This window comes from Panthera uncia, chromosome D2, assembly GCF_023721935.1.
Source record: "Panthera uncia isolate 11264 chromosome D2, Puncia_PCG_1.0, whole genome shotgun sequence".
Classification (NCBI taxonomy): domain Eukaryota; kingdom Metazoa; phylum Chordata; class Mammalia; order Carnivora; family Felidae; genus Panthera; species Panthera uncia.
The window spans coordinates 62,619,867-62,634,943 of NC_064818.1; the positions used below are offsets into that span (position 1 = coordinate 62,619,867).

General features: G+C 43.6%; 1 protein-coding gene across 1 annotated transcript in view; it reads right to left on the minus strand.

Annotated features, from left to right (window-relative positions):
- Positions 1-15,077, minus strand: part of LOC125933157 (VPS10 domain-containing receptor SorCS1) — a 236,252-nt gene that overhangs the window by 165,063 nt on the left and 56,112 nt on the right. The window contains exon 4 of the mRNA XM_049646013.1: positions 6,205-6,278. Coding sequence (XP_049501970.1) covers positions 6,205-6,278 — 74 coding nt within the window. The remainder of the gene's footprint in view (positions 1-6,204; positions 6,279-15,077) is intronic.

The window sequence follows — 15,077 nt, forward strand, 5'->3', positions numbered from 1 at the left end:
AGTAAATCCGGGAAAATGTTAGCTGCCAGAGATTGCCAGGAAGAAAGCCTGCCTGAGAGTGAAACTAACATCTGGGAGGGTGGAGCTGAAATGTCAAGATCTGATCAACTTAAGGAGCCTCTGAATCAGTGGAGTCTAAATACAGTTGGACCTTTAGACTTTCTAGATCCATGACCCCATATCTCTTAAAAAAAAAAACAAAAAAAAACCAAAAAAACAAAAAAAAACAAAAAAAATCAAAAACTTTTTTTCCCTTAAAACAGGTTGCATTTTTCTATCACGTATCTTGAAAAAGTTTTGATGACTAAATTATTTCTGATCATTGATTTGAGGACTGACTGAAACAATGTGTGCAAGGCACTAAGCATAAGGCTTGGCACATAGTAAGTGCTCAATAAATGGGACTTGTTGCCAAAGACATGGAATGGGGAGTCATTCTTATTGACTGGCACATGGGAACGAATGACAATGTGTATACATGCTCAAAAGCACTGAGTATAGACTTGTGAGTATTCCTGTGTCTCTGTGCTGTACAATACAGCTGTCATGTGTCCCCTGAGGGACATAACTGAAACAAGGCTGGCATTCCAGAATACAAAGGCTCATTGTTGAGTCAACTTTTAATTTTCTGTGCGTGAATTAGTCACAGAAAATATGTAATCACCATTCAGCTGTCCCTGCTTCCAGCCAGCCCCCTATATGTCAGAACAACATAATCAATAAGATAAGTCTGAACCTATTTTTAATTAAGTGAAACAGCCCTAAGATTGCCTTGTCTTTTGCATAGATAATAGATTGCTGAGTAGCTTATAATGAAAACTGCCTTCCAATGCTTTGTTCAAAAGTTGAATCAGATCCCAACAAGGCCACATTCAGCAACTACTATTAGTGAATTTTTGGCAGGAACTTCACTCTATTCAAGGCATTTGGGTACCAGTGATCTTCCAACTCTGTGTCCTTGTTCAATGTCAAAGCAAAACCTTGGCTCTTGCCTAATAAACTATTAAACTGCTATTATTGAAGGAAGCAGGTCAGAGATAAGTGTTAAATACAGGACCGATTTTTACTACTGTAAGCAAGGGCCATAGGCCTAGACGGACCAAGTTTCAAAACTTGGCTGTATTATGTATTATATATATTATGTTGGATAAAATACATCGTCTTTCTATTTCATCAAAATGAGGACAAGAATCCCTACCTCACAGTCTTGTTATAAGGATCAAATGGCATGCTTTTATCAGGTGTCCAGATCATTTTGGTGACTGTATACAAATCCCTGTTATGGAACTTTATCTAGCTGACACTCAGTTCTCCCATCTCTGTTTTGTCTCTCATAAAAATCTCTTCTTGCCTTTTATAACAGAATCCTGTTTTCCTCCTTTTTAGCAATCCTATCTCCCCTAACTTTGAACCATGCAGTTTGCCTGGGACTCAACCCCATCTCCTGTTTCAGTTCCCTGACCTACATGAGTAATGTACTGCCTTGTATAGCCTTAATCACACAGATCTGATCCCTAGAAATGTGAGGAAAGAGGTAGGCTCATTTGATAGGGCTTCTGAACTGTTAGAATGTAGAGTAGAGCTGATAATGTCTGTCACTACCACAAGTGGGGGAACCAACCTGAGAATGAAGCCAGCATGGTGCGGGCTGGGGGGAGAATAAAACTAATAGATGTCGAAGGTCAGCCTCTATTAAGAATATCATTACGATTAGTCAGTGGGCACTTAGTACAATTCTTAGGTGCCAGGTATGTAACCAGCTCATAAGAAACATCTCATCTAATGAAGCAGGTAGTAATTATTTCCACTTCAGAGAGGAAAAGCCTGAGACAACCAGGAGTAACTTCCCCGGGATCCCTTACAGACTAAATGGTAAAGCTGGAACTCCTACCTCAGTATCTCTGGGCCCCTTAATCTCCAGGTTGTCCTGCCTCCCAGGGTAATTGATTCCTGACGTAGCGAAGAACAAGACTGCTATCACAGTTAGGAAAATAAAAAGGATACCTACTCTTTTAAGGGCAATATTGTACTAAGATGTGTTTTATAAGCTGCTATGTATACGTGTAAATCTGTAAATCTGTTTTAAAAACAATATGAACTCCGTGGAGGACAGTTCATATTCATGTTAGTTATGGTCGTACTAACAGGACCGCCGCGATGACATAAGAATAAGGTCTTATGTTCCATAATTATTTTCTAATTGCCATCGACTACTTTCGGAGAGAGCACTGCTATTGCCAACCAGAAGAGATGTTTCTCAAGTGTACTTGGTGATGAGGAAAAGATATGAATTCATCTTCATTTCTCTCTATGGGAAATGCTGTGTTATTACCCAGAGTCCCTTACGCTAGATAATTCATCACTAGAAAAGTTGCCCTCAGGCCTTTCCACACCCCTGCAGTCAGGCTCCAAGCAAAAATGATTAAAGGGGGACTCTTGTAATTAAGCTTGCTGAGCAATCCTAGATAGCCCCATGGTTCCTATGTCATTTGAAGCAATTGGTTTCCAGGAGTGAGTCTAATAAATATTGCTTTGACTGACACCTTTGCTGCCAGCCTCAGGAAGTTGCTCAGTCAGAAATATAGACCACGTGGCCAGAGATCAAGAGATTTTCATCAACAGTCATGTGCACTGTGCAATTTACAAGGTCTCATGCCTTCTCTGGAAAAAACAAAGAGCTTAAAGGACCCATGGGGGCCATCTGCCAAGCCCAGTTGGAGAGATGCTCATGCCGGCACCATGGCCAAAAGAGCTTTGGGTTTTCTCTCCTCATCTGCCTGAATGGGCTGAATTTCCAGGGCTCATAGCCTCAGCCCAGAAAAAAAAGGCCAAGAGGCAGAGGCAACGGAATCCATCGATTTAGGAGAGCATGGGCTTTGGAGTCAGACTGTCTACCTTTGAATCCCAGCTCTGCTACTTTCTGGCTGTGTGACCTTGGCTAAATTAGTTAATCTCTTCATGCCACAGGTTCCCTATCTGTTAATGATGATAATGCAAGTCTTACTTCATTACTTCATTAAACTGTTATAAGAATTAAATAGCTTAAGTCTGAATCATACTTATCACTGTGTGGGGCTTGAATGGACAAGATGTGTCTCTCTGTTCCCAAAGGTAGAAAGAGGGGTATTATTTATTTTACTTAACAGATTAATCAGGATTCATCCACAATAATTTTTATAAAGATAATAGTATTATGACATATGGTTAAAAGGGCTTTGCTAATCAGGCTTTCAGATGAAAGACTTCTATTCAGAGAATAGATAAAAATGGACTGTAATTAGCACCCGCCAAAGAAATGATTGGTCCGTTCACCTCAAAATGCTATTTGTGAATAAGACCTTCCATGAGCTAGAAAATAGTGTGTACCATGTACCACATGCATGGGAAATAGTCCCATCTTAGTTCTTTGTTCTTGTCCATCTTTTCAGTCATTGTTTTTGTTTCTATTGGTAAGAACATATGTCTATCTAGTCCTTTGTGAATTGCAACTTCCTACTTTCTTTTTCTGGGTCCACAGGCAGCTATTTGAAGTCACTTGGAAGCAGGATTGAGGAAAGATCTGTTCCTTACACTTCTTCACTGGCAAGCTATGCACATGGAACATCAAGTCAAAGAGTGAATGAAAAAAAAAATAGAAAAAAAAATGGACCCTCTTTCCAAAAAGTGATTTCATAATTTTCCATAATTTATAAGGCAAAACAGATGGAGCTGCAAGGTTGACACCTTGCATACTTGTGAGTAAGGGACAGCATAAGACAGCAAGAAATGCCCACCAGAGGAGGGAGACTAAGTGACAGCTAGAGGGGAATTCCCGGAGAAGAGAGGGGCCGATGTGGACCCTGAAAGCAAGGCTCAAGCCACCTGTGAGCAAGAGAAGCAGGGGGAAGGAGGTGAAGGGATCCTGTGTAATAAAAACTTTCTTCAGTTATCAATGTCTCTCTTTTTTGAAAAAAAAAAAAAATGATGTTTATGTTTGAGAGACAGAGCGACACAGTGTGAGCAGGGGAGGGGCAGAGAGAGAGGGAGACACAGAATCTGAAGCAAGCTCCAGGCTCTGAGCTGCCAGCACGGAGCCCGACCGACATGGGGCTTGAACCCACAAACCGTGAGGTCATGGCCTGAGCCAAAGTTGGATGCTTAACCGATTGAGCCACCCAGGTGCCCCTTTAGTTATGTCTCTTCATGAGGTGGACAAAGAAGGTATTGTTCCATACATAGTTCTCTAGGTGTTCTCTTTGAGCCAGTTTGTTTGCAAATGACTTATCCTTCACTTTTTCAGGCAGTTTCACAAGTATGTTAAGAGACTCCTCTAATGCATTTCCTTGGGCTTTCAACTCCCACAAGGGTATTTAGGGCAGGGTTTGAAAATGAGAAAGATGAAAACACATTGCTCTTAGAAGTGAGAGAACTGGGTTGGGTGTGGGGAGCCATCAGGTGCCTGTAAGCCCAAAGGCTGATGAGAGGCAGTGTGATTTTGGGAGGAGTAAATGGGAGACGCACAACAAGCAAGGAACTTGTTGGCTCCTTGAAGGTCCTGGTTCCAATGATTCTGAATGATGTGGACATGAAATATTGAAACTCTTGTTTGAGCCAGTTCTTATAGTACTGTTGGTACCAGCAAAAGTCTAACATCAGTCTAAATGTCCTTTCTAGGGGCAGATTAGGTCAAGTGAGGTAGTCACATCTTCTGGCAGGGGTTAGGTTGTAAATTCAAAAGTGGCTGATAAGTAAAGTCAACATTACACTAGAACACTTCTTACTCTTCTTGCTTTGCCAGGATGTAGGGCCTTGGAAACAAAAAACGAAAGGGACTTCTTTATTCCCTTTTTTTTTCTTTTAATTTTTTTTTTCTAATTTTGTTTTTTATTTTTCAGTTTTTTAATTTTTTTTAACATTTATTTATTTTTGACACACAGAGAGACAAAGTATGAGCAGGGGAGGGGCAGAGAGAGAGAGAGAGGGAGACACAGGATCTGAGGCAGGCTCCAGGCTCTGAGCTGTCAGCACAGAGCCCCACACGGGGCTCGAACTCATGAATTGGGAGATCATGACCTAGGCCGAAGTCAGACACTTAACCAACTGAGCCATCCAGGTGCCCCCCAATTTTTGTTCTAATTTTAGAGAGAGAGAAAGAAAGATCAAAGGCACAAGTGGGGGAGAAGAGGAAAGGGGAAGAGAGAGAGAGAGAATGAATGAATGAACCCCAAGAAGGCTCCACACTCAGCATGGAGCCTGTTGTGAGGCTTGATCCAAGGACCCTGGGATTTCGGACTGAGCCAAAGTCAAGAGTTGGATGCTCAACCGACCAAGCCACCCAGGCACCCCTCCCTTCTTTTCAATTGGGGCCACCCATTCCCATGGAGGGAAGGCACCTCTAGTATCATCAGGGGGATGGGCATAGGTGGTAAAGAAAAGAAAGAATATTACTTTCCTTGCTTCATTCTTTCTTTTGCTATTCCTCTCTTCCCCTCCCCTGTGTGCAGACAAAGCGAGAAGGCAGCCCTCTGCAATATCCTGCACTATCCTCTGAAACATCTTGCAATATCCTCTGAAATATCCTGATCTTCACCAGGAACGGAATCTGCCAGCACCTTGATCTTGGACTTGCTGGCCTCAAGAGCCATGAGAAAGAAATGTGTTGTTTAAGCTACCGAGTCCACGGTATTGTGTTATAGCAGCCCAAGCTAAGAATATACATATGTTTGGTAACTCATAGAAAATTCACGGAAGGAGAAATGAGAACCGAAGAAAGCTGGTTGTGTCCACATGATGAGATCTAGGAGACATGAAACCAGGGATAGGAGGAAAAGCTACTTTTGGATGAATAAGATCTATTTATCTACACTGAAAACCTTTGACTTTGTAATATATGTGCATATAATGCTTTTAGTGATAAAAACCAGTATTAAAATGTTAAAAGTGTCTATTTCACAAGTCCCATCAAAACAGAATAAAACAACAGTTACAAAGCCCATGCTGTTCACTAATCTCAGTGATCTATTTGGGGCTTACTGAGCAGTTTGTGACAAGGCTGTAACTTTCCCTTAAGGTGCTGACTATTCCAACATCACATCCTGCTCTGTAGGGGGATGTAGGCATGTCTAAAAAGGACAGACCTCATGTGAGAGCTTTCAGTGAGAAAAAGACTCCAAAGCTCATTTACTAGGTGATCTCTTAATGTGTTACAAAAACAACGAGACTTACCAGTAGAACCTGTTTGGTACGACACCCTCCTGGATAAGCTGCCATCTTCTCCCAAATTCGGCAGAGCTGTATAACTGTTGAGAAGAGAAATTGTTCAGCACTATGACCCGTGGCACATCGGATATACATATATTAGTTCACGGGATCAAGAACAGTAAGAATAACAACGACAACAACACTAGTGCCTACCATTTGTTGAGTGCCTGCCAGGTAAATGATCCACGTGTCATCTCTACTCCTCACGTACACTCTGCAAGTCAGATATTAATATCCCCCCTTTACAACTGAGGAAGCTGAAGTGCAGGAAGATTAAGTGATTTGTTGGAAATCGCATACCCTCTAAACATTAGAATGAGCTGGGATTCATACTTGGTTTCCCCCCGGTGACAGAGCCAGTGGTACCTCGTGACCTAATGATATCACGTGCAGATCACTGTGTGGAATACGAAGAAGTGCAAAATCGAGACCTGGCTCTCGAAGAGCCGATAGTATGACCTGAACCTGACTGAAGTCATGAGGAATGCATGAGGCCACCGGGGACAGAGGAATGCCAAGGAGGGAGACTCAGACATCAGGGATGCTTCACAGATGTGTGTGGATTCAGCCGAGGTCCGAATGAATGGCATCATTCACAGTGACAAAAACAGAACACTCATTGCAAAAGGAGTGATGTGGTCAAAGTGGTGAGATGTGCAGGGACAGTATACAAATAAACCTGGCTTATCTATGTAAATATAGATGTGAATGTTGAGGGCAACTTGGGAAAAGGCTTTGAATGGTAAGTCAGGGAGCCCGGAACCGAACCTGCAGCCCAGGGGAGCCAGTGTTGTTGTTGGTCTTTTCCACAACAGCCAGAGAAGCTTCAGGCTATTCCAGCAGCCCACGTGGACTACACCTTCACTTTGATGCAAGGGCTCCCCATGCATTATTTCATTTCATCCACACATCATCCCCGTGATATATGAAGTTAATTTACAGATGGCTCTACAGCTGGTAAGAATTCAAGTCCACATGCTACATGGCTTCAGTACTCTCCCAAGGTCACTACAAAGAAACACTGCTCATGAGACAGGGTCTAATGCTCCACATATTCCATTCCTTCCAAATGTCATTCTTCTCTTACATCTTGCTCTTTATCCTGGCTCACTCCACACCTCTGCTCCTCTCCAATAATCTTTACAGCTCTAGAGAAGTGTCCTCATGGCAGCCCGGAGATTCCTGTTGCTCTAGGCATTCTGGGTCCCATGGACATTTGGCTACCGATGTGATAAATATCATTGGAAACACCTCCTTTCTACTGTGTGCCTGGTCTGTAACCCACTCACATCCCAATCTTCCACCACTGCATTCGCCCAATCCCACAGTGAATGGATAATGAGTCATACTCTACTGAATACCATGATTTCCCAGCCTTGTCCTGTCTCCAGCTTCAGCACTCAGTGAAGGGTCAAATGACTCACTGAGTGATTCGCCAAGGCTGCACATGCACTGGGCAAGTCCAAGGAACAGGTCAGCTCAAGTGAGTATTTACTGACCCTTGGAAGAGCTTCCTATGACAGTATGTCCAGTGGTTCAAAACAGACTCTAAAGCCAAAAAGAAAAGGCTGAAATATGTGATTACTAAGCAAGTGGCTCAATTGAGTCCAACACAGTATTTGGGTATTTGGTCAAGGAGAATTTATGGCTGTTTCTTTCAAGTCTTACTATTCTTCTCTGCCCCATCATGCCTGGGGAAAGGTTGCCTGCATACATTTTATGCTTGATTCCTTTTAAGAGTGCCACGCAGAGCTGGGGACACAGTTCCCATCACAGAGATAACAACAGATGGGACAGTTCACTCCCTCTCCATTCAGAACCCAAGCAGCCAGGGCACACACGTCCTGCTACTTGTTTGCCAGCTTGTTGTGAACACTTGGCATCTGAATGCACAGACTTGGGGAACAACAGCAAGCACCTGGAATGGGAGGGTCTGCTCCTCCTTCTCCCCTTGCTCTATCTTTTTTAAAGCCCAGAGCTATACTTCTTTCCATGAGTTTAAAGAGAACAGAGTCCACACCGTTGTCTGTGTCTCTGTCTCTATATAAATGTACGTTAATATCTATCTTTATATATAAGGATTTATGCAACTGTAACAGAAGAAGGATGGTTTGAAATAATAACAACTCTGGGTGTGAAGCTGGACTCCCAGATATCCTGAAAACCAAATATTAACTCTGAGGGTTCATATGGGGCCACCCCTGCCGCCACAGAAAATTCATCTCTGTGAGGAATCACTGGGGGCTGGCATCTGTGTGTGTGTGTGTGTGTGTGTGTGTGTGTGTGTGTGTGTGTGTGTTTTCTATGTCTTTTTTAATTGATCCCTCTAGGCTTGGATTCAGAATCTGTGGACCAGTCAGGTATGTCCCATGATATTTGTTTTTATCGTCTTCACGGGCTGCTTTGTTATTTGTGAACATCCAGAGGCCCCTCGAGCAGTAGATATACCAGATACTCCAATAAACCAAGCCTCTTATTCAGCTTGGTGACATTACTTCCAGCCTTCTTTCTCGAAAGGTCCCCTTTGGTGTTGGCGGACTCCACCTTCTCACTCTCTCATTCACACCTGAACACATTTCCTCTGCTGTGTCTTCACTGATGCTACCCACTCTGGCTGCGGTGGCTTCAGGACTTGCCTACCTCAATGTCAGTCTTCTTTTTTAGGCCCAGATCAAAATATACCTTTTCTATGAACTTTCTCCTACACACTAAAATTCCCAGTGGCCTCATTTCCAAAGATCTATGGTCCCACAGATGGTATCAAACTACAGGCCACCTATTTATATTTAACTTACTCAGTAGCCTTCCAAGAGAACCTTCTAGGAATGCAAGGCAGGAGTTCCTCCCTATCTTAAATCACTCTAAAATATCTGAGACCACTCACTGCCCCTTTGACAGGACTACAAAGCTCACAGGTATCGGGAATCCTTTCCTTCCAGAAAGCGTCTAGCACATAGTGATGATAAGGCGGGGGGGGGGGGGGGATCGATTTTATACCATGCAAATTCCCTAGTGATGAATCTACCCAGTAAAGTACCACCCAGGTTTCCCAGTGGGCGAACAAAGGTCACTTATCAGAGGGATATGTTTTATTTCCATAGATCCACAGTAGAGGTCTATATCTAAAAAATAAACAAATGAACAAGCCAAAACTATAAAAAATCAGTACATTTGAAACTGCCAAGGATTTGGAAGCAGGGTCTTGCCTATTTACCCTTAGGCAAAGCTGCTCTGTGTACTTCACCTACTACTTTAAACATTTTCCCCCTAGTGTCCAGGCTGGAGTCAGAGCAAGAAAAGTTTAACAACTCAGAGCCACTCAAAGTAACGTGTTAATGAAACCTGCAGAGTCTGACAGCAAAATTCTCCTCCATAAAGCAGAGAAAGGGCTCAAGGCCTTTTACTCAATGACACTGTCTCAGCCGCCAGTGGAAGGCTTTTTGTGTAGAACGAGTCAACGTCCTTTAATACAATTCAAAGTGTTGGTAGTACCTAAATAAGATTTATTTCCCTGTCTGTCTCTGGCTCTAAGGTTTCTTTTGACTGTCAGAACACAATACTAAGAACTATCATTACTATCTGTCATATCAGAGAAAACAGAACAGCTTTCTCCAGGAATGCTGAGCAGAGAGAAAGAGAGAAAGAGAGAAAGAGAGAGAGAGAGAGATCAGAGGGAAGACACAATATTTGTTTTAGGAGGGCAACATTCATCTACTAACCTCTGTCGTAAACACCAAAACACCATTCTTGAAGGGTTTTGTTTTTGTTTTTATTAGTCTAACACTGGTACAAACTATTGGGGGAAATTGGGGAAAATTTTTGAAGGAGTAGAAATTTTAGAAAGGGAACATGGAAAGGATTCTGGTTGACTAAGAATGCAAGGCAGAAAGCCCTTCCTGTCTCAAATCATCCTCAACTACCGGAGACCTCTTTCCTTCCTCAGTAAATATAACTTAATGAGCACAAACCCAATGCTCATCTACACTCCAGATCTACTATCAGCCTCAGGGCCTGACCCTCCACTCTGTCATTATGCTGGTCTGGGCCTGTCAATACTTCTCCCTCCTGCCAGGCTCCTTTCCAGAATGGTCTGTCCCTCTCTTTTCCTCCCCCCACCTCCTCCCTCCCCCCTTCCCTCCTTCTTTCTTCTTATTATTTTTTTTTTCTTTTTTAGACATCTCTCACACTGGTTTGTTTTGCCATCTGCCGTTGTCTGCTGTGAGAAGAGTCCAGATAAAAATACAGTTAATTGCAAAGAATACAATGGCACGGGTTAGTTTTGTTGTGAGCTTTTAACCAGTTCAGCCATCTCTGGGGCCTTCCTCAGGAGGCTGCAGAGATGCAACTGGATTAGGGCTGCAGGCTCAGGGGAGAACAAAGATGGATGCCACAGGAAGACCGAGAGCTTGCGGGTGAGAAGTAGTGAGAGTCAGTGGCATTGCTCAGCGTTCCTGCTCTTCAGCAGACTAAGCCGGGGTGAGAGACGGGGGTGTGAGCACAGCTGGTGGCAACTTCCATTTTCCATCTTCTTACCATTTGCATGGTGGCCGAAGCCCTAGCAGGGAAGCATCTTTCTTTGAAGAGAAATCCCACTTCCGTGTGCCGATGCAAAAGCCTGCAATCATCACTGTCCCTGGAAAGTCTTCTCAATATTTCTAAATCAGATCAATGCAGCCACTCTTTCAAAGTGAGACAAGGGCACGTTAGGCATTTTCTTCTGCACTTAGGATATTGGTGCGAGGACACAATTTGGCAAAAGGGAAGAGCGATAACATCTTTTAGATCTGTGGTTGACAGGATTGAATGCTTCCTCCACAAAGCTCCTCACGGAGACTTTCCCAGTGAGGAGGCAGGCCCCTGGGTCTCCGCCACACAGACTCCTTGAGAGGCTTCCATGTTGGCAGAATACTTCCTGCTGGGGGCTCTTTTCAAGGTTGCCTGCTTGCTCCTTTTTGCTTCTCTGCCCTTAACATTCTAGAGGCAGGAGGCCTGCAAATTGCACTTCTTGAGATGGCTGACAGAAAACCCTGCCAGTTTTATTTTATTTGCCTCATCCTAATAATGCCCTGGGGATGGTCTGGGTACAAAGCACTCATCTACCTCATGAGTCTCCAGTTCTCAATGCTGTTACTGCATTCTTCTTAGGAAAAAAGAGATGGCACCTTGAGGACTTCAAATGAATTCCTAACGCCAGGCCCGAGGCACTGCAAATATCAAGCTCTTTCGTCCACCAGCTTCAACAGGAAGAAAGAGAATCCATCCACAGAAATCCATGGTCGTCAGAAGTGTGCCGGATACTCTGGTTCTACAGCACGGAACAAGGCCTGACCTCACTTGAAGGGAATAGCACACCCCGAGGTACCTAAAGTAGTTTGACAAAGCTTCCCTAAGCTTTGGCACGAGTCTTCTTCCTGGCTAGTGGGTATAGGGAGAGGTGGTGAGAGACGCATCATGGCTGTCTCAGACCGGCACTCCTGTCGCCAACACATGCAAATTCCTCACACCAAAGGCTAGAATATCACGGATAACATATAGTAATCATGTATAATGTTCAGTTCAGAGTGCTATGGTGGCCTATGCAGGAGAGACTCTTCCAGATTGGGAATCTGGCAGAACTTTCAAGATGGGCCTAGGAGGACAGTTAAAATTCCTTAAAATAAATATGTGGTGAAAAAGTGTTCCAGAATGAACGGGTTAGTCTGAGCAAATAAACAGAGCTGCAAAGCTTAGGGTCGTGTTTTTGTTCTTTGTTTGTGAACTGCAAGAGACCCAGCTTGACTGGGCTATGTGCAGAAAGGTGAAGCCATGGGGGCCGAGAGGCTATAAACAGAGCCTGGGTGCGGGATGGATGCGGATGGACAGATGCAATCCTACTGAAACTTGCAGGGAGCTAATACAGACTGGATCCAAATGTCACCAAGGTCAAAAGACAAGAGCACCAAGGCTGTGGATTCAGCCTTTGCTGATGAACAGTGAGCAGGAATGATGGCATATCACTGGCTCCACCAATCTCTCCTGTGGCTGGATTTATCAAATCTGTCACTGGCCATTCCCCAGCTGTCACTGAAGTCTGTCACATGCCCCACAGTTGGGTTTGGCACTTTGAGGCAGCCTTGGGAGATTAGACATATGGAGCTGGGGCTGTCGGGGAAGGAAGGTTCAATATGTGACCGAGGGCCACTTTCATTTATAGATACTTCCTGTGCACCTGGGTCTGGAGGTGTGTGTGTGTGTGTGTGTGTGTGTGTGTGTGTATAATATGGAATCTTGGCCTTAAAGATGATCTAATATAGATGGAGAAATAAATATAAGATAAATAAAATAATTAGATGCTGAAATAGAAACTATGTGACAAATCCCATAATATCAAGGCAACTGATGATAAAAGGAGTAGCCCTCCATAGCCATACGATCATACCATTCTTTAAATGCACAGATGATAAAGCTCAGAAGTTGTGAAACACAAAAATCAGCAGGAGAAAATTGTCACTTGGAACGTAATTGGAGCTGTGTCTCTGTAAGACCGATGCATTAGGACCGTGAAGACGGAATGGGGGAGACAGGCCAGCTGGAAGGTGCTTCACCAGGGCGGGGGACCGGTGAGTGCCTGATTAGACAGGGCCCCTGGGTATGAGACAGAGGGAAGGGGAGGCCATTAAAAAATATAAACAAACAAAACAACATTTAAAAAGAAAAACATCTGACCAGAAGTGGAACATTAGACTGGGTCACTTTTTTTTTTTTTTTAAGTTCATTTATTTATTTTGAGAGAGAACAGAGAGACAGCAAGAGGAGAGGGGCAGAGAGAGGGAGAGACAGAGTCCCAAGCAGGCTCTGTGCTGTCAGGACAAAGTCCGTGAAGCCCAATGTGGACTCATAAACACTGAGATCATGACCGGAGCCAAGATCAGGAGTTAGACACTTAACCGATTGAGCCACCCAGGCGTCCCCATGGAGTGGGTCACTTCTGAAAGCCCCATCACTTGGCCTGGGCAGGGGGAAGTTTTACAAGCAGACTCCTCTCTATCACAAGGGGTGCAGGTGCCTAGGAACCAGTGGGGGCTGGTTTCCCTCCAGCTCACAGGTCCCACCACCCCTCGCTTCCTCTCCCGCGTGATCTTCAAACAACAGTCCTCCCTCTGCTGTGAAATCAGCTCCTGATATGGGCACCGCGGTATCTGTCAGAGGCATATGTGGTAGGTCGGACAGAGAAGAGACAATTACATAAAAACAGGGGGAGGGAAATGGCAATTAAAGAAAATTTAAAAACCATAATGGCTTTTCCAGGGAGGCAAACATTTTTTTGGGGGGGTTTTGGATTTTTTAATGCAATGAGGACAGAGTGTGAAGACATTCAAACAACGACTATACTCTGGTTCTAGCAATTGCTTGACAGGCCATCTTAGGAAATTTTCTTAACTCCTTAGACCCACAGAGTCCCCAAATGCTAAATGAGCATAATAACATCACTAATGCTTGCTGCAAGAATAAAGTTGAGCAGTTGGTGTGAAAAACCCTGCAGAAGGCTTGCTACAGGATGAATGAATGGTCACTGCTAGTTCTGTCTCACTCCTCTTTCTGCTACGGATTATTGCCATCAAGCTTCAGTATCCACAGACCCTGAGGAAGGCAGGAATGATAGGGAGAGGCAGATGTGACTGTCTTTTTCTTCCAGACTTTCTGGAAGCAAGGAAGGGTCTTAGATAAGAATTCCAAGTTCCCAGCCTCTGAGGCTGAATATTTTTTTATTATGGACTTTCCTAGGGCAACAGAAGTTATTTGGCTTTGAATCACATGTCTTCTTGTTCTGGGATATTTTCTCGACATGCCTGTAGTTGCGTTGGCCAGGCAGGCATTGGAGTTAAGTAAGTGGGGAGAATGAGAGTCTTGAAGGTCTGTATCAGTGCCTTTTCATTTGATTTTAGGAACCTGGCAATTTTAGGAGGGTGTGTAACTTCCGGTTTTTCTTCTTCTTGCCAGCTATGTGATCTTGGCCTCTGATTCCCTGGGAACAATGACTGTGCCATTTGTAATATGTACTTACAATATCATGGTAAAAGGTTGGCCAAGATCATTTTTTTTAAATATGAAAATCATAGTCATAAATTCACAAAATGTGTCTACTCACAAGGCCAAGCCTTCCTCCTCCCCAAAGCCCTGCCCTTCTTGGCAACATCACTGCTTGCAACCACTCTTGACATGGAAGAATCCAGAAAATCCTAGCATTATAAGATTTCTAAAGGGCCCCCCTGAGAGGCAGGGCTTTCTGGGCATCTTACAAATGAGCTCTTTAAGGAAAGAAATCCAGGTTCTCTTAAGCAGTCTAATGTCCTCCAAACTTTTCCAGACTGGGACTTGGTTTAAGGAGGTGACAAACTCCATTCAGACAAGTACTGGTGGACAGAACAGATCAAAAGAGCTGGCTAAAAAGCGGCACAAGGAAAAATGTTGACCCTATTTCAAAGCTTAAATAGCTACCAAAGAGCATAATTGTGCCTGTCCAAACCTTAATCTTAGCAATTCCTTTCGATATGTCCCAGTTTTCCTTCTTGCAGCCCCTTCCATTCAAATGGTTAGGAGCAGGTAGCTCAAAGTGTTCCAGGTCGCAAGTGAAAAATAACAATATCACCTAGTTAAACAAGGCATCTAAGGTGAACAGAGGCCTCTCTTGTTTACATATTATGGCATTTCAGCTAGAGAATTTGTTTTATAAACAAGCACTGGGGATGACATTTAGCAAGCTCCCTGGTTTCCACTCTAATTGCCAGTTTTGTAGTTGGATACTTACATTATTTACATATTCATGAGAATAGAAATCAGCTCTGACATTGGAAAAT